The 17,514-nt window shown below is 37.0% G+C and overlaps 3 protein-coding genes across 21 annotated transcripts in view; 2 read left to right on the top strand and 1 right to left on the bottom strand.

The window, feature by feature from the left end:
* syne1b (spectrin repeat containing, nuclear envelope 1b) overlaps positions 1-2,468 on the top strand; it is a 138,574-nt gene extending 136,106 nt beyond the window's left edge. For 11 of the 19 annotated variants that reach the window (XM_079853920.1, XM_079853924.1, XM_079853916.1 and 8 more), the window contains one exon: positions 1,490-2,468. In XM_079853920.1, coding sequence (XP_079710046.1) covers positions 1,490-1,739 — 250 coding nt within the window. In that variant the 3' untranslated portion in view covers positions 1,740-2,468. The remainder of the gene's footprint in view (positions 1-1,489) is intronic. The other 8 variants (XM_079853917.1, XM_079853915.1, XM_079853910.1 and 5 more) reach the window with 2 other exon arrangements.
* On the bottom strand, positions 1,949-12,845 carry ccdc170 (coiled-coil domain containing 170). Its single transcript, XM_079853980.1, has 11 exons — positions 12,744-12,845; positions 12,172-12,309; positions 11,838-12,094; positions 9,165-9,309; positions 8,909-9,094; positions 7,765-8,082; positions 7,511-7,690; positions 5,705-5,878; positions 4,581-4,823; positions 3,755-3,970; positions 1,949-3,253 (listed from the first exon to the last, which is right to left on the bottom strand). Exons 2-11 carry the CDS (start codon positions 12,280-12,282, stop codon positions 2,975-2,977), a joined length of 2,109 nt encoding a protein of 702 aa, XP_079710106.1. The 5' UTR covers positions 12,283-12,309; positions 12,744-12,845; the 3' UTR covers positions 1,949-2,974.
* A 650-nt stretch (positions 12,846-13,495) lies between these two features.
* On the top strand, positions 13,496-17,407 carry rmnd1 (required for meiotic nuclear division 1 homolog). The gene is made up of 12 exons (XM_079853997.1): positions 13,496-13,659; positions 13,996-14,414; positions 14,496-14,604; positions 14,716-14,791; positions 14,877-14,916; positions 15,877-15,977; positions 16,111-16,217; positions 16,313-16,377; positions 16,533-16,609; positions 16,704-16,824; positions 16,921-17,037; positions 17,219-17,407. Exons 2-12 carry the CDS (start codon positions 13,998-14,000, stop codon positions 17,249-17,251), a joined length of 1,263 nt encoding a protein of 420 aa, XP_079710123.1. The 5' UTR covers positions 13,496-13,659; positions 13,996-13,997; the 3' UTR covers positions 17,252-17,407.
* The last annotated feature ends 107 nt before the right edge of the window (positions 17,408-17,514 follow it).

Genomic DNA, 17,514 nt, shown 5'->3' with positions numbered 1-17,514 from the left:
TCACAAATAGTTGTTTTGTTGTGGGTCATGGTGATACTACAGATTTTTATTTATTATAAAATAATTAAGATTTAGATTGTCCCATTAAAATAAAACATAATCCCATTAAATCCCCTTTAAAGATGCTTATTCACAATGAAATGACCACATTGTTATAATAAAAATATTTTTACTATAGGATGTTTTAAAAAAGAATATTATAAAGACTATTGTCCCATTAATATGAGATGTAATCCTATTATGTCCCCTTTAAAGATGGATATTCACAATGGAATTGCAACATTTTGTTTTAATTTATATTTGAGTAAAATATCATTATTAAAGAGAGAAAAAGAAAGTCATTCAGTGTTGGAACATGAATGAATTTTCATTTTGGGGGGAACTATGCCTTGAATATTTTAAGATCATTGCAGGATAATTATATAAAATTGAGAAATATCAAACTCAGTACAAAATTCAAAATCATATAAAGAAAAATTAGTTTGCGCAGAATTGATAGATAATTAAATAATATTGTTCTATATTTTGGAGACTTTTCTCAGATCAATGCAACATTTAACTGCATGATTCAACTATTTGAAGGTATTTGAAGAGGTATTGGCATTTCTAGTCACTTTCTACTAGTGATTAGTGGCTCAATGAAGTCTAAATTAACATTATTACAGTCATTTGTATCTAAATCAACTTGTTATTAGTCAGTTTGTCTGCTGTAACCAAGTATCTTGCTCAGAGTTGGTGATCGTTCATGGATTTGCATCCTGTTGGGTTCGAACATAAAATATTTAGTTTCATCCAGCGTATTTCTTTAACCACTAGGCCACAGCATTCGCACACAGATATTAAAGGGCTAGTTCACCCAAAAATGAAAATTCATAATTTACCCACCCACAAGTTGTTTCAAACCTGTATGAATTTCTAGATATATTTAAGATATTTTGAAGAATGTTGGTAACCAGACAGTTGATGGACCCCATTGACGTCCATAGTAGGAAAAAAATACCATGGAAGTCAATGGGGTCCAATTGTTTGGTTGATGGAAAGAAACTCATACAGGTTTGAAACAACTTGAGGGTGAGTAAATGATGACAGAATTTTTAACTATCCTTTTAATATAATCTCTTGGCCTTAAACTGAAAAATGTTGAGCTGTGCTTTTTTTCCGTCTGTTTAACAACGCTTTGACAAAAATGCATATTTATAAAGAATAAAATGTCCCTTTTGCTTTTAAATGCTACTGAAGATTTCAAACTAACTCTTATCTGTGTCAAGCTTGGGCAGCTAATGTGTTTCCAAATATAACAGACAGAGATAAATATGCATGGAGAAATGATTCCATCCAATAAATATGAAAGCCTATTTAGGGAGGAACTATAGATGTGAATCTACACAAAAATCAGTTTTAGAAATAGCTACACAACAAATGTCATTTCTCTTATTTACCTAGTTTTGCATCTGAGCATTTCCACCTCTTTGTGCCGTCTTGTGTTTAGCAGGTCTCGCAACGCCGCTGGATCCGGTTCCTCCCATTCTGAGGAGGAAGAACCACCGTCCTGGTGCAAAAGCTTCCTGAAGCGTGTCCTGTGGGCCGCTCTACCCCTGCAGATCATCCTGCTGCTGGTGGTGGTCGTGGCCTGTCTCGTGCCTACGTCTGAGGAAGACTACAGTTGTGCCCAACTCAACAACTTCGCCCGCTCCTTCCACCCCATGCTCAGCTACACCAACGGGCCTCCGCCCATATGAGCTCCACTATGAAGTAAAAACGCCAGACGCCAGCTCAGCATTGGGTTTCTCCCAAAATTGGCAAATTACACAATTAAGAGTTTGGCAGCCAAAGTGAATTATTATCGTGTCCTTGTACAGCTGCTAATTTTACAGTACGTCACTGAGTCTCGTGTAGATGTTTGAACAAAGCCTATTGCACTGAAAACTGCTGTCAGGTGTTGTTAGTGCTACTGATGTTCTTCCATATTTGACCTGAGGGAGGAAAATAGAGCGTAGGATATTAACTCAACACTGGGACTGTCGGGAGAGTTAATCAGGTCTAAAGGCCTTTTTTAATCATGGGAAGAAAAAAAACTGAAATGTGTGGAATTGCTTGTATCAAATGAATAACTTGTAAAAAAAAAAAAAAAAAAAAAGAGAGAGAAGATAAAAAATGTATTAACTCTATATTGCAATTATTTTTTATATGTATTTTTGGCATGTGGTCATCCTTTGGTTTTAAAACGATCATTGATTTCATTGAATTTGTTGTTGATTTTTAATTTTTGATCTTAACTTTACCTGCTCTAATATTCAAGTTAACTGTCATGAATATGCTTTACTATATGTAAACCACTGATATCAAAGAAAAAGATATTTATGTATGTACAGTTTGCTAAGGCCTGAGAAACCTTCGCAATGAAAACACACATATGATATACACATATACTGCTGATTAGTATTTTTCATTAAAATAAAAGATTAAATGACAGAAATATAATTGTGAATCATAATTATTTTCTTACCAAAAGAAATCTCTGCTTAAACATTTAACTGATTTGCACATAATATTCACAGGGTTGTATTAAACACTGCCATCAATTGTCAGCATACTTCCATTAGGTGCAAGGATTGTTCACAACAAACATGGTAAAACATTTCATTTTGCCCTTTTGTCAAAATACACAGCTTTTGAATATTTATATATAGGCCTATATATAAACACTTTCTGTTCCCAGAAAGGCAAAGTTAAAGAATCTACTAGCAGGTGTTAACTGGCACATGCTTGCCAGTTAAAACTGGAAATATTTATGAACCTTCTGAAACTACAATCTTAGACCAGCTGGTTTGGTGCTTTGGTGGACTTGTTGTTCATCATATCTTGCTAAAGCTGTTCAACCAAGGAAATTGTGCAGGTTAGGCTAGTTAAGAAGCGTGTTGGGGATACCAGAACATCAGAATCCAGCTACAGTAGGATGAACATGAATCTAGAATTAGAGGTTATTATCACCATGGGCCGCTGGTCTCTCAGATGATGTGCTAGAGGGAGCTGGCAGAGCCTGGGGTTTGAACTCATGAGAATGAGCAACGTTTATGGAGGAAACCGGACTTTCCCAGATGCGAGGCGTGTGATGCTGGTGTAGATGAGCAGTGCAGTGACCGTGACGTGATTGGATCAGAACCTCCAGCCTTCTGAGAACTTCATAGTTTGGCACGCAGCCTGTGCAGTCAACACCCAACATCTGAGACACCACCGTGTAGAAGTCCAGCAACTGCAATGTACAAGCATACTTGTTACTTTTAAAAATGTTAATGCATTCCCATGTTCAGATATACATATACAGTGTGTGCATGTGTATGTATTTATGTACTGTATATAAACTCAGCAAAAAAGAAACATCCCCTTTTTCAGGATACTGTATTTTAAAGATAATTTTGTCAAACCCAAATAAGCGTTACAGATCTTTATTGGCAATGGTTTAAACAATGTTTTTCATGCTTGAACCATAAACCATTATTGCACATGCACCATTGGAACAGTCCTTAAGACACAACACAATTAGACAATTAAAGTCACAGTTTCAATAACTTAGCATGCTAAAGAGACCTTTCTAGTGACATCAGGAGAAAGATGCCCTACACATTAATACATTTTCTGGGGGGAAAAGCAGCTGAAAGTGAGAGGATGTTTCTTCTTCTTTCTTTTTTTTTTTGCAGTTACAGTATATTACCATTCAAAACTTTGGGTTAGGATATGTGGTCACACTCAGTACCTGTTTCTCACTGTGAGAAAGATCTGCTATGGCACTAGACTGCGTGTTCAGGAGTCTTTGGGCTTGTTGGATCTCATCTCTGGCTCTGAGTTCCTGGTTTTGCAGCTCTGACTTGATGATGGTCAGCTTCTTCTCAGTCTTTACCTTGTTCTTCTCAAGCTTTCCCAGATTCTTACTCTTCTCCTCTATGGTTTGGTTTTGTTCCATCACTTTGATCTTGTTGCACCAAAGACAGCAGAAACTGAGCATTTATAAGCATCGCTACTCTACACAATTCAACCAATCTATTTTCTAAATGTACGTTATTGATCTTATTATGAACAGTTCATCCATGCACTGTTTCATCTGTTAACCTGAAAAATCTGACTCAAAATGTCATAACTCAATCTTCAAGTGAAAGATATACTGTGTTTCTTTTTCAATAACCCAATTCTCTCAATTGTATGTCACAATATGGAAGAAAAGATCTGTTGCTACTTCTATTATTTTGTGATTTTTATACATAAAGGATTGATTTAGAACATATACATTTATGGATTTGGCAGATGCAACTTGCATTGTATTCAAAGCACATCGTTTCAGAAACTAAAACACTGATCTGAAGAACCTATAGTGCTATAGTGAAACATGAGCATTTCTAATCTCTAAACAAATTTATAGTCAAATCAAGAACCCTACACAGAGTCCTCAAAGCATTCTTAAGATAAACAGTTTTGTATATTTACAGATTCACCTTTGTATCATTAAAAATGGTCTTATTTTTTGTATTTTATGCTGAAACGACTCTGTTTGGTGAGGGTCTGTGGGCCAGGGCTCTTCCCTGTACCTTGAGCTCATTGGTGTGGGACAGCTGGGCTTTCAGCTCAGTGTTGGAGAAGCGTAAGGTGCTCAGCTCCGCCTGCAGTCGATCCACTCGCTTCTGGAGCTTCTTACAGGCCAGAGCAGCGTCATCTTTCTCCACCGCTAGAGCTGAGCGGCTCCTCTTCTCCTCCTCCAGCTGGACCACCTTCCTCCTCAGAAGCTCTAGGTGAAGCTCTTTACTTCCTGAACGCTCCTTCTGTTCTTTAAACTGTAGCCATGGATGAAAATGATAGCCAATTATAATAATAATATTAGGAATGCTGCACGGTTAATATTTAAAAATTAGATCTAGATTTATATTTAAGATTTACATGTCTGTCATGACAACTTTTAGAGTGTCTGGCATGAAAATGGATATGACATTGTTGATATATTTGGTCTTGGAATAGATCTGCTATGCTGCTGCTTGCTGTACAATGTAGCATACATGAATTGGCCGTAGCAGATCTAGACAGGTGGAGCTGGGGAAGGTGGAGGGTTTCTGAAAGCGTACTGCAAATGCTAAAGCAAATGCTAACAAAGGTTGAGCAACAAGCTCATTGGCTACTGATACAGCAGGAACCAATCAGCTGTGCTCTATAGAGAATGATGTGATTGCAAGCAGATTGAGTTAAAGACCTATCAGCCTGTGCCATATAGTTTCATGACAGAACTTTGTATTTTGATTTTACATTTAAACTTAAAAGTTCATATATATATATATGAAGAGTTCAGATGCAAAAGCCTCTAAGTGCCATCTGAAATTTTCTTCTAGAATGATCATTTTTATAAAGCTTGTATAAGTAATTTCACTTAAATGACAATTAATAGGTAATTTGCATTGCCATTTAAGTGAAATTATTTAACTTAAATATACGAGCTTGATAAAAAATTATCATTCTAGAAGAAAATTTCAGATGGCACTTAGAGGCTTTTGCATCTGAACTCTTCATATATATATATACAGTATATACATATATAACTTTTTTCTTAATAAAAAAAATACGATTTTATATTTAGATATTTGTAAAATATAAGAAAAAATATATATTTTCTGAACTAAATGATTGTTTGTTAGGCTCATTACTGCCCTCTTTGACATGTCTGCACCTTTCTCTGAAGGCTGTAGATTTGTGTCCTGCTCTCCAGTAACGCCGTCCCTTCCTGCCTGGTCAGCTGTTGTGCTCGTGTGAGAATGGCCTCAAGTCTCATATCAAATCCCAGATCTGCAGCAACATGATCCACTTTTAACTTCTCTGAAAGCTGCTCCACAAAGCGCAGGTACTACAGAGGAAGAAGACCAATGACTTTACTGAGAGCTCATTTTAGGACATTTATGATTTATGATTATGATCAAATTCCAATTGATATCCATCTTAGTTTTAACGTGACAGCCGGCACTGCCATTTGTAACTTAATTGTGCAAGGCTTCCGGTGTCATTTGCTTAAAGTTATTTTTAGCTGTACACAACAGCATGTTGTGCTGGCTGATATTACAAACTGGTATTTCTTATAATTTTATACTTCATGTCAACTAGCAGTCCTTAGAGTGTTAGTAGACTCTCTGCTTAATATCTGCTAACACTTTATTTTGATGCTTCCCATCCCAGACAGCAACATAGTGTCGGCCCAGATCCGGGTCACATCTGGTACATGTGGATTCGACGAGTACCAGATGTGGGCCAGATGTGGGCCAGATCTGGGCCGACACTATGTTGCTGTCTGGGAACAGACATTCTACTGACAAGAAGCAACTACTGTACATGTCAACTTATTCTACTAACCCGACCCCTAACACCTAACAGTCTAATAATACTCTAATGACTGCTAGTCTAAAGCATGTAGTTGCAAAGTTACTTATAGTTAGCAGAATGTCTAAAGTGGACTATCGAAACATCTAATTTAATATATTGTTATAAACACACTGGTTTGTATGCAGTTAGTTTTACTGTTTACTGCACTATTCTTCTAGTTATTTACCTATAGCGGCTAATTACCTGGAAGGGCCCTATTTGAACGATCTAAGTGCCTAAAGCGCATGGTGCAAGTGCACTTAGGGCGTGTCCGAATCCACTTTTGCTAGTTTAACGACGGGAAAAATGGTCGGCGCACCAGGCGCATGGTCTAAAAGGGTTGTCCCTATTCTCTTAATGAGATATGAGTGTGTTTGGGGCATTACGTGCAATAAATCAATCAGAGTCTCATCTCCCATTCCCTTTAAAAGCCAGTTGCGCTCGAGCCATGGCGGATTCGCTATTTACATGACGGAATTTGCAAGCGGAAAGACTGGATGTGTCTCCAGAGAGGAAACGGATCTGCTCGTGTGCGAGGTTAAAGTGCGCAAGCAGACCATCTACGGGACAAGCCGGATTCCATCATATCTTTATGTATACAATAATAATCTTTTACATTGTAATCCTTTTATTTTTTAAATTTGGCATGTTTGTGTGATGCTGTGCATCCCTGTGTGTTTAATAAGCAGACGCATGTTGTGGACCCGCCTATAGGTGCATATTACTAATGTGCCTTTTAAAAAACAAATAAAATACTGCGCCATTGACTTTAGACCAGGTTTCAGTTGGTCAATGTCGCAGTCTATTTCTGTTGCCTCAAAATAGCAACACACCAACAATGCTCCTGAACACACCTCGTTTTAAGACCAGAACACCCATGGGTGCACAGATGGGCACAAATGCATTTGCTATTTAAACAACATGGCGCAAGACGTGAAAATGATAACTGCGTCGGGCTGAAACTAGCAAAAAACACTCACGCCACGCCTGCCGCTGCTTTGCCCCGGGTGTATGATAGGGCCCGAAGTCTCCCACATTCAAAACAACATTCTCGTTACAAATTAAGGTTGGTACAGTGGCCAGTGACAAGTTTTACAATGGCGGTATGAATCTACTTCCTCACATTCAGTTTGTCCTGATTCATTCCATCTTTCCTGACTCCAGCAGTCAGCAGCTCATCCTCCAGACTCTGTATTCTGTCCAGCAGCTCCTGTTTTCTCCGTTCAGAGCCGCTCTGATGCTCTTTGTGGCTGGACAACTGCTCTGTCACCTCCGCCAGCCTGCCTTCCATTTCCATCTGCGACTAGAGCACGCAGAAAGCACTGGTTGAAAAATAAGAATGCAATCTGTTTTATAATAGTGTGAAATGCAAATGACCTTTCGTGCACTTTTCTCCTTGGTACAAAGGGCTGTAAGTGCCTTCAATATGTCGTTCTCTGTGTGTGGAACAGGAAGAGACTGATGGTCCAGCAGAGCTTCCACATTCTTCATGAAGGCCTCGTGGTGACTGAGAGACGCCTGAGCTTCGTTCTGGCAGCCGTGGAGTTTATTTTCCAGATCTTGAGACAGATTCTCATAGTGGCGGCAGCGCTGCTGTGCAGACGCCAGCGCCAGTTCAATCTCCTGCAGGGAGTTCTTAAGGCTCTGGTTCTCCCGCTCTAAACTTAGTTTCTTCAGGGAGATTAGATCCAATTCCTTACAAAACATACAGTATATTTTGCTGATTTATTCTCACTGATTTTGCTTAACAGGAAATATACTTTTATAAAAAATTCCTTTATGCAAAATATATTCTTATGAAGTGAAAAGTCAAAAAGTCTGGAGTCAAAACTTGGAGTTTTGATCAAAAGTTTGGAGTAATTAAGTTTTTAAATAAATCATTTTCATTTTAATGATTTCTGAAGGATCCCAGCTAACGTTCTCAGAACTGTTAATAAGAACAATGTAACTTCCAGTAACATTAATAGAATGTTCGTTAATAATGTTTTTAAAATGTTAGCACAAAAACGTTATTTTTTCCTGAAACGTTTCTTTTTTTAAATGTTACTGCTTGTTTCAGAATATTCAGAGAACATTCAAAAGTAACATTCACATAATGTGTACAAAATTATCAAATGGAATGTTCCCTTAATGTTTGTAAAACTAAGAAAAAGCTTTTTTTGAAACATTAAAAAAAAAGCACATTTTGAACGTTCAAAGAACCTAACGGGAATGTTAGAAAAATTATCTTATAACATATTTTTGTTAGTTGGGATCATGTGACACTTAAAGACTGGAGTAATAACTTCTGAAAATTCAGCTTTGCCATCACAGGAATAATTATTATTATTTTAAATTGTACTAATGTTCCCAATATTTCCAATCAAATAAATTGGAAAAATCTTGATGATTCCAAACTTTTGGCCGATAGTGTATAATAATAACCCAGACATATTCTGCACATGTTTTGTCAGATTCACCCTAAAAGATGCTTGTGTTGCTACAGATGTGTGTTTAATCGCATTATTGATCTGAAGGATACCTGTCTGTTAGAGTTCAGCTCATTTGCTCTGGAGGCTGAGAGCGTCTGTTCACGGTCTACATCAGTCGCCAGTCTCTTTACTGTTTCTCTGCTGGCTTTACACTCCACCTCATACAACTTCACACTCTCCTCTAAAGAACAATTGCAGCTCTTCAGACGATCTCTGTCCTTGAAGCACGCATCCACCTTATCATAGAGAGATATGTTAGAGATCAGGAGAATATTAAAGTAGTGTCAGAAAGCCTAAAACACTCACCACGGATACAATATAATCCATAGGATCCACCTTTCCTGCCACATTTACAGAGGCTTTGTTTGCTAATGTTGATATAAACTCATCACATCTTCTCTGGGTCTCAGTGGCTTCCTGTTTTGCCTTGTTGCATTCTGAAAAATATTGTCTGAAAATTTGTACAGCGATTATTAAAAGAAAATGATCCATGGAATAAAATCACATACCGATGACGCTTTAATTGTTTTAGGCAGGCGGTGCTGGGGAGGCGGAGGGTTAGAATAAGAATTTCCATTGCGTGCAGAGATAGTGCATTTGTTTTGTCAAGTATCCTCGCAAGTTTCCTTAAATGTATGTAAAGAGTTGTGTGTCAGATCCGCGTCATCTGCGGCAGTTCTTAAAGTGACAGCAGCCTAATAAACCTGCTGCTGTGATGTCTGTCATTAATGTTAATACAAAAAACAAAAGACAGAGAAAACTACTCACTGCTCTTGACTAAAAAACGTTTGTAGCTTCAAAGGAACACTCCACCGTTTTTTGAAATAGGGCTTATTCACCGTCTTTCCTACATTTAGATAGGTGGGCAAACGCATTTTTGTCTCAGTGCATGCAACTGTTTTAGTTTGGCAGCACCACCTCTAGCTTAGCTTAGCATAATGAATGGAATCCTTTATTGCCAGCTAGCATGTCATGAGTAAAAGTGATAAAAAAAAATAAATGAAAAAAAACAAATTACTTCTTGTGGCCTGCGTATTCACAACGAGTACAAATAGCAATGCAGATTAAAGGCCTGTTCACACCGGCCGACGTTTAACGCCTCGTGACTAAACAAAGGGCGCCAATGTGAGTGTGCACACCGGCGCGAAAAACGGCACGCGTAAAAGCGTCATTTTTTAAAAAACGCCTCAGGGTTCGTTTTTTTGGTTTGACGCGCCGCGTCAAAAACTATCCGACCAATGAGATTGCCGCTTTTGTTCACGTGTCTGGAGCTTCTGAAGTTACAGTAAAACACAACTTGGGGGCGCTCAAACACAAAACGGTCTTGCCGAGCACACAGACGTAACGGCGAAGAAGATATACATCAAGTAGCGTCTACACTGCCGGGAAGAAATAAGACGAGGAAGATGCAAGGCAAGATGAGTGTAGAGCTGCTGGTCTCGTTGGTGTCGGAACATAAAGAACTATATGACAAACGCGACAGCGACTACAAAAATAAAGAGAACTGTTATGGAGTGGTTTCTGTTTTACATTAAGCGCCATCTAATGTCAGGGAATGAATTTGCATGTTCACTCGGCTCATCGTCAGCGAAAATCGCTTGGGTGTGAACACAAAAAACGCGTTGAAAAACGCTGGCGAATAACGCACGCCGATATTCGTCCCGGTGTGTAGGGCCCTTAAGACTAGGCGATTTCCTAGGCAGATATTGACTTGGGACTATATTGGGGTGAAGCACAGACGAAGCACTGCTACTTGGGCGCAGAGATATCACACTCACCACCAGTTCGTGTTGACTCTCATCCTCACGTCCTCAGGCTGTTGAGCGATCGCAACCTCCTCCTCCTGTCGTTATATTTCCAAAGTCTCCTTGATTTCGCTCATCTTCTGAAAACTCTGGTTCATAGAGGTATGGTTCTGGCTCTTGACTGTCTGAGAAGTCACCCTCCTCATCTCTCACAAAGTCCGCCATGTTCATCGCCATTTGTCTACTGTGGGAAAAATAGCCGGCTACTATTCACGCTGGTATGTTGACGGAAGTCGTGGGATTTCATGTGTTGCGTGATATCTTTGCGCCCAAGTAGCAGTGCTTTGCCTGTGCTTCACCCCAATATAGTCCCATGTCAATTTCTGCCTAGGAAATCGCCAAGTCTTAATCTGCATTGCTATTTGTACTCGTTGTGAATACGCAGGCTACAAGAAGTAATTCGTTTTTTTTATCTTTTATCACTTTTACTCATGACATGCTAGCTGGCAACAAAGGATTTCATTCATTATGCTAAGCTAAGCTAGCGGTGGCGCTGCCAAACTAAAACAATGCATGCACTGAGACAAAAATGCGTTTGCCCACCTATCTAAATGTAGGAAAGACGGTGAATAAGATGGATTAATCTATATTAAATGTAAAATTTATGCAGTGAAGACTGTGAAGTGTTTGATAACTTTATTCAATTTCTGTATACCTGTTAGAACAACCTGAAAATCTTAAAGCACTATTTACAAGGTTACATGGGTCAAAAACAATGAAAACAATAACTTTATGTGCAGTTTGACAGGGCAAGTAAAAATCTGAACAGGTCTGACTGGGACCTTTTAATAGCTTTCAATTATACTGTAATGCTGAATGCCTAGTAGTCGGTTGTTGGATAGACATCAGTAGTTGGTATGGTAATACTGGCCTTCATCCATAAAAAGATGCCATTAAACAATGGCAGTCTTTATGTAGTGTCTATATTAATTTGGAGATTAAATGTGAAATTATTCAAAAACGTTAAATAAAATATGAAAAAATATATAAAAAACGTTAATAATTTTTTTTAATCGATTGACAGCACTAATATAAAAAGCATCCTAGAATCCACCTTATGACTTTGAAGACATGCAAACTACTAAATTGTTATACTAAAATGTAGAAAATAGAAATAAAAAAAGAAAGACTAGGTGTGTGCAAACTTTTGACATCGTATACTGTAAATGCTCACTTTGACTTGATTTCAAGTTCCATTATTTTCTCCTTGATTTCCTGGTTCTCCTTTGTAATTGTCTGTATTCTCATGTCCATGATGCTTTTGGAGGAGGTAATGGAGATCATCTCTTGCTCTGTGTTGTAGCAGCGTTCTCTGAGCGAGCTGACGAGAGACTCCTGTCTCGCTTCTTTCTCTTTATGTCTATCTATAGCATCCTTTAAGCTCTTCAAAGTCTCTTCCTGAGATGCAACTTTGGATTGGCTTTCCGAGAACTGTTAAAAAGAAATGTGTTATTATTTCCCAAAGAGAATGTGCATCCAAAACACCCTGAATTGCCAGTGAATATAACCTGTGACTGGAGGTTGTTGTATTTGGCCTGCAGGACGGCCAGCTCCTCACGGGCCGTCTCAGTGGCCTGTTTATAGTGTGTGAGGTGCTGCTGGATCACAGACTCCTCCATTGCGAAAACACTGTCAATGTCACTGACCTGAATGTTGACAGACAGAACCTGATGTATCCATAGCAATAGTAGCATTCACAATGAATATTCATAACTTTTTATAACAGTAATAAATCAGAGTGGGAATATTATTTAAGTCTGAATTACAAACAATGCAGTGCTACTTTATTAATCTCCAAGGGGCAATTTGATTATGAATTAACAAAAAAGCACCTCTACTAGATGATCACAAAAGATACATTGAAACATATCACATTTTAATCAGTTGTGACTAAGTTAGTCCTTGTTTGCATGTTTTTAGTCTGCAAGTCCTGAAGATGTTACAGTATTTTATTGATCCTGACAAAAATCAAATGATATATGGTTATAGCAGTAGGCAGTGCAGTCAACGACTCTTTTATGAAGAAAAGAATTATGAGAATGCATCACTCTATAAATCGGCACAATGTACAAAAACTCACTTGTCTTTGTTGCTCCACGTCGATATATCAAACCATCTCTGACTAATGCACAGTGTTTTGTAGATTATGTCGCTGTAGTTTATCAAGTATCCAAGCAACACAACAACATTTAACGTATTAACCGATAGGGGGCGCAAAATCAAATGTTAATACAAGAGTATTTTACATTTACACACTTATACATTTGTCAGATGCTTTCAGTTTAAGTTTGATTTTTAACTCAGTTTTTTTTTTTTTTTTTTTTTTTTTTTTACTGGCATTATGTATTTGAAGCATCTTAAATGACAAATAACATAAAGTCTCCTATCTACCACCTAGTCTTGATAAATATATGCTATTTAATTCAAATCAAAGAAGCATGACATTTCTCCTCACTAAAAGCGTTTTAACTTTGACTAGACAATTAAAACATTATATGTGTTACTGTTATAGTAATTAGCACAAAAGCTAAATGAAAGGACAGACAAACAAATTAACAAGCAAATAATTAAATAACTTCGAATGAACTTCGCACTTTCGAATCCTAATCTTAAAAATAAAAAAAATATTTTTGTGAAATATGGCCTAGTTTATCTCGATTTCTTATTTTTATATATTTAAGGGGACAAACCTACCAACATTGGTGATATTGCAACATGCTTTAGATTTGCTTTTATTTACATGGAAATTACCAAATAATAAAACAAAATGAACAAACTCAAAATTAGTCGTACGTCAGTACAGGGGCGGGGCAACATTACGTCTGAATTTGACGTCACCGAAATACAGGAAGTGGCCGCATCACTCGTGCTGTTCGAACTGTCAAATAAACTTTATGTGAATCTGTGAGAATGCTGCGACATATGTATCTACAATGTAACAGTTTCTGTCACCGAACGTCCTAATATCTGGCGGGAACCGGGACGGTACACGGCAGGTACGCTGAGGGTTAAGACGACTGAATTAAATTAAATTATTAGAATCAATGAGTTTGCAGCTTGTGTTGACAGTAGTGTCAGAAAGATATTCACAGCGGATCTGCTTTATGTCAGCTGATCAGAAAGTGTTTCTGTCTTTCTCTGCATTTTCTTCTATGTACAATTTATATAATTGAACCATAGGGTTAGATATGACCAATGCAGTGTGTTGACATGCTTATCATTCAAGGTCAGTTGAAATAGGCCTCTATGCCACTAAAAGTAGTGGTACTTTCTGGTCAGAAATAGACCTAATTTAACAGTGTTTTAATGCTGAAACTGTTTGATTCTTACAGGCATGTCTCTCAAGACTCTATGGAGGTTACATCAACCCTTGAAATGGACACACGCCCCAGGATCTGCTCTCAGAACAGTAAATGGATTAAACAGTGTCAGCAGGACCTTGAGGTTAAACTGCTCAACACTGGCATCCAGTGCACATACACACAACACTCTTAAAGACCAGAGCAGCTGTCCCATCAGTGTTCATCACCATAGATGCTTACTGCAGAGAGGAATGTTTCAAAGACCACACTTTAAAGTGCTGACTCCTCTAAATTTAATATCCAAAACATGGAGTATACAAATGAGATTGCAGTCCACAACAACCGCCACCAAATCAGTGCTGAAACAAGGAGGTGTGCCTGGAAAAAGGACCTTTAAGGGACCAAGAACAAAACAGCCATCACGGACCACTCAGCCCAGTCTGGAGGAGGTGTGTGACTATTGTGTGTTATGATAAAATCATTAATGGCATATATAAATAACCGTTTATGTATTTAATGACATTTTTCAGGACATGATGCAGTGCATTGCATACGCAACTGCAGATCAGTACCATTTACCAACACTCTGTCACGATCTCATAGCTAATGGCTTCAGTGAAATCAAGGAATTTCCCAGAGGTCAGTTCATCTTCATCACTTTTTAATGTTTCTGAGCTGGCATAAAAAAGAATGCATTGCTTGCTTGTTTGAATGCAACAATTTGTAGTAAATAAATGTTGTGGGTTTCAGACGCTTCTAATGTTTTGGCCATGGGAACAGAGAATGCTGCAAAATCAAATGACAGTGGCACGATATTCTTCTTCAGGTATGTTGAATGAAATTTTGTCACTTGGATTTCTGGGTTTTGAGTTCTGATTTGTAGTTATTCTTTGTGTTGTTTACTATTTTAGAGAAGGCTCAGTGGTGTTCTGGAATGTTGAGGAGAAAACAGTGAGTATTAATATAACACACTCTGAAGCAATGGCAACTTTCAATTGGAAACTATTCAAAAGCTGTATTAATTTATTTTAATAAGGTTGGAAGCTGTATTAAAGGAAAAATTTGGTAAAAGTGATAGTTCACCAAAAAAAGGAAAATTCTGTCATTAATTACATTTAGATCTTTTTGATGAAATCTGAGAGCTTTCTGTCTCTCCATTGACAGCTACACAACTACCACTTTGATGCTTCAAAAAGTTATACATACAGAGATTGTAAAACTAATCCATATGAATTGAGTGGTTTATTCTAAATTTTCTGAAGATACTCAATCGCTTTATATGATGAACAGATGGAATTTAGCCTTTTATTCACATAAAAACATTGATCAGCGAACAAACATATATATATATATATATATATATATATATATATATATATATATATATATATATATATATATTAGGGCTGTCAAACGATTAATCGCGATTAATCGCATCCAAAATAAAAGTTTGTTTTTACATAATATATGTGTGTGTACGGTGTATAATTATTTTCTATATATAAATACACACACATGCATGTATATATTTAAGAAATATTTGCATGTATACACTGTGTATATATATTTATATTATATATCATTTATATTATATATAAATATTTTATATATAAATAACACATTTTCTTAAATATATATATGCATGTGTGTGTATTTATATATAGAAAATAATTATACTCCGTACACAGACATAAATTATGTAAACACAAACTTTTATTTTGGATGCGATTAATCGCGATTTGACAGCCCTAATATATATATATATATATATATATATATATATATATATATATATATATTTATACACGTTTGTTATATAATGTGATATATATTGTTATATAATGTGACGTGTTAATGCAAAATTAAAAATCATGCTACAAATCATGCCCTGCTGGTGTATTTTATACTCAGGTAAAGGCAGTGATGAGGATACTGGAGCAGCATGAGATTCAACCCTATGAAGTCGCTCTGATCCACTGGGAAAATGAAGAAATCAATTATACAGTAGGAGAGTCAGTCACAAATCTTTCATTTCTTAATGCAAAAATGGTTGATATCATGTAATACTCCTTAAAAGTTGATGATGGTACTACTGTAAGATGTAGCCATGCTTTTATTTTTGTTTATTTGTTCATGTTGGTTCAGGGGTCATTCAAAGCTCCATCATGGAATCTTCTTGTTTAACGGAGAGCTGGATTATGATCAGGTTGTTCTGGAGAAGTTTGCATTTTCCAATGCTTTATCTCTGTCAGGTGGGATTATGTTTGCATTTTCACACATTTTTATCACACTTTGTGAAACCAATTATATTTTGATGCTTACAATAAGTCATTGCTTTTAACTTCAGTTAAACTGGCAATATGGGAGGTTTCTCTCGACAACTTTGTTGAGTCCATCCAGTCAATTCCTGAGGTAGATCCACTTATGTACTCTTTCATAGGTAATACCAGCATTTGCTGCTTTTTGAAAGTTGAAATAGTTTTGTATATTGAATGTGAATATGTTTGTCTGAAAATGCAAAATATACTTTTATAAACCTTATAAAAGAAATAAACCTTTCTAAACAGATGCTGAAGTCTGGACAACGAGTGAAACTGTCCAGGGCTGAAGTTATGCAGAAGATAGGGGAGCTCTTTTCCCTGAGGTCAGGATCCATATGCAGGACTCTCTCTGGTTTATATTATATGAGAAAATCTACTGCTTTGTTTAATTCTCACAATATCATTACACTTTTACAGGCACTGCATAAACCTCAGCTCTGACTTACTGATCACACCTGATTTCTACTGGGACAGAGAAGATCTCGAGCAGCTCTATGACAAGACCTGCCAGTTCCTCAATATTAACAGGAGAGTCAAGGTTCGTGAAAGTACTTGCAAAAATATGAATAGATTTGACATAAATATCCTGATCAAAGGATGGAATAATGCTCCTTATGCTCTGTTTGTTTGCTAGGTTGTGAACGAGAAGTTACAGCACTGCACTGAACTAACAGACCTGATGAGGAATCACCTCAGTGAGAAACACAGTCTCAGACTGGAGTGGATGATCGTCGTGCTGATCACCATTGAGGTTAGAAAACACTGAATGCTCACTTATTTAATATCATCCAGCCAGCTCACTTTCATTTTGAATATCAGTTTAAATAATAGACAGCTGCACTGGTTTTTTTTTTTTTTTAATGTCTGCATCATATCATGTACGTATGTTTTGCAAATGCTGCGTAAAAACACTTATTTTCTTCTCTCTGAAGGTGATGTTTGAACTTGCTCGTGTAATCTTCTGAGGACCCACAGATATAGTCTTACAAGAGGACTTCAATGTTTTTTTTTAAACCAACAAATCATTTTGTTTTCTGTAAATTAAGTTGAAGTACTCATTGATCTCTTGTTATTCTTAATGTGAATTTGAGACCTGAAATAAAGTTTTTTTTTAATAAGGACCCACATATAGTGGATAAATAGTGGCTCATTTGGTTTCTGTTCTGTCTCCTTTATAAACTCTGTGGACAAATTTACTCAGATCAGTTTATTCACATGCTACAATATC

The sequence above is a fragment of the Squalius cephalus genome, assembly GCF_949319135.1.
Source record: "Squalius cephalus genome assembly, chromosome: 20".
NCBI classification, from domain to species: domain Eukaryota; kingdom Metazoa; phylum Chordata; class Actinopteri; order Cypriniformes; family Leuciscidae; genus Squalius; species Squalius cephalus.
This window is presented reverse-complemented; position numbering and strand designations above follow the sequence as displayed.

What these genes read in the sequence shown, in the direction of transcription:
- ccdc170 (XM_079853980.1), bottom strand. Translation starts at nt 12,282, where the DNA reads ATGGAGGAGTCTGTGATCCAGCAGCACCTCACACACTATAAACAGGCC. An exon ending in TGGATTATATTGTATCCGTG is followed by an intron (nt 9,095 to 9,164) that starts GTGAGTGTTTTA and finishes CTCTATGATAAG; the next exon opens with GTGGATGCGTGCTTCAAGGA. An exon ending in TCTACAGCCTTCAGAGAAAG is followed by an intron (nt 4,824 to 5,704) that starts GTGCAGACATGT and finishes CCATGGCTACAG; the next exon opens with TTTAAAGAACAGAAGGAGCG.
- rmnd1 (XM_079853997.1), top strand. Translation starts at nt 13,998, where the DNA reads ATGTCTCTCAAGACTCTATGGAGGTTACATCAACCCTTGAAATGGACA. An exon ending in AATCAAGGAATTTCCCAGAG is followed by an intron (nt 14,605 to 14,715) that starts GTCAGTTCATCT and finishes TGTGGGTTTCAG; the next exon opens with ACGCTTCTAATGTTTTGGCC. An exon ending in GGAATGTTGAGGAGAAAACA is followed by an intron (nt 14,917 to 15,876) that starts GTGAGTATTAAT and finishes TTTTATACTCAG; the next exon opens with GTAAAGGCAGTGATGAGGAT.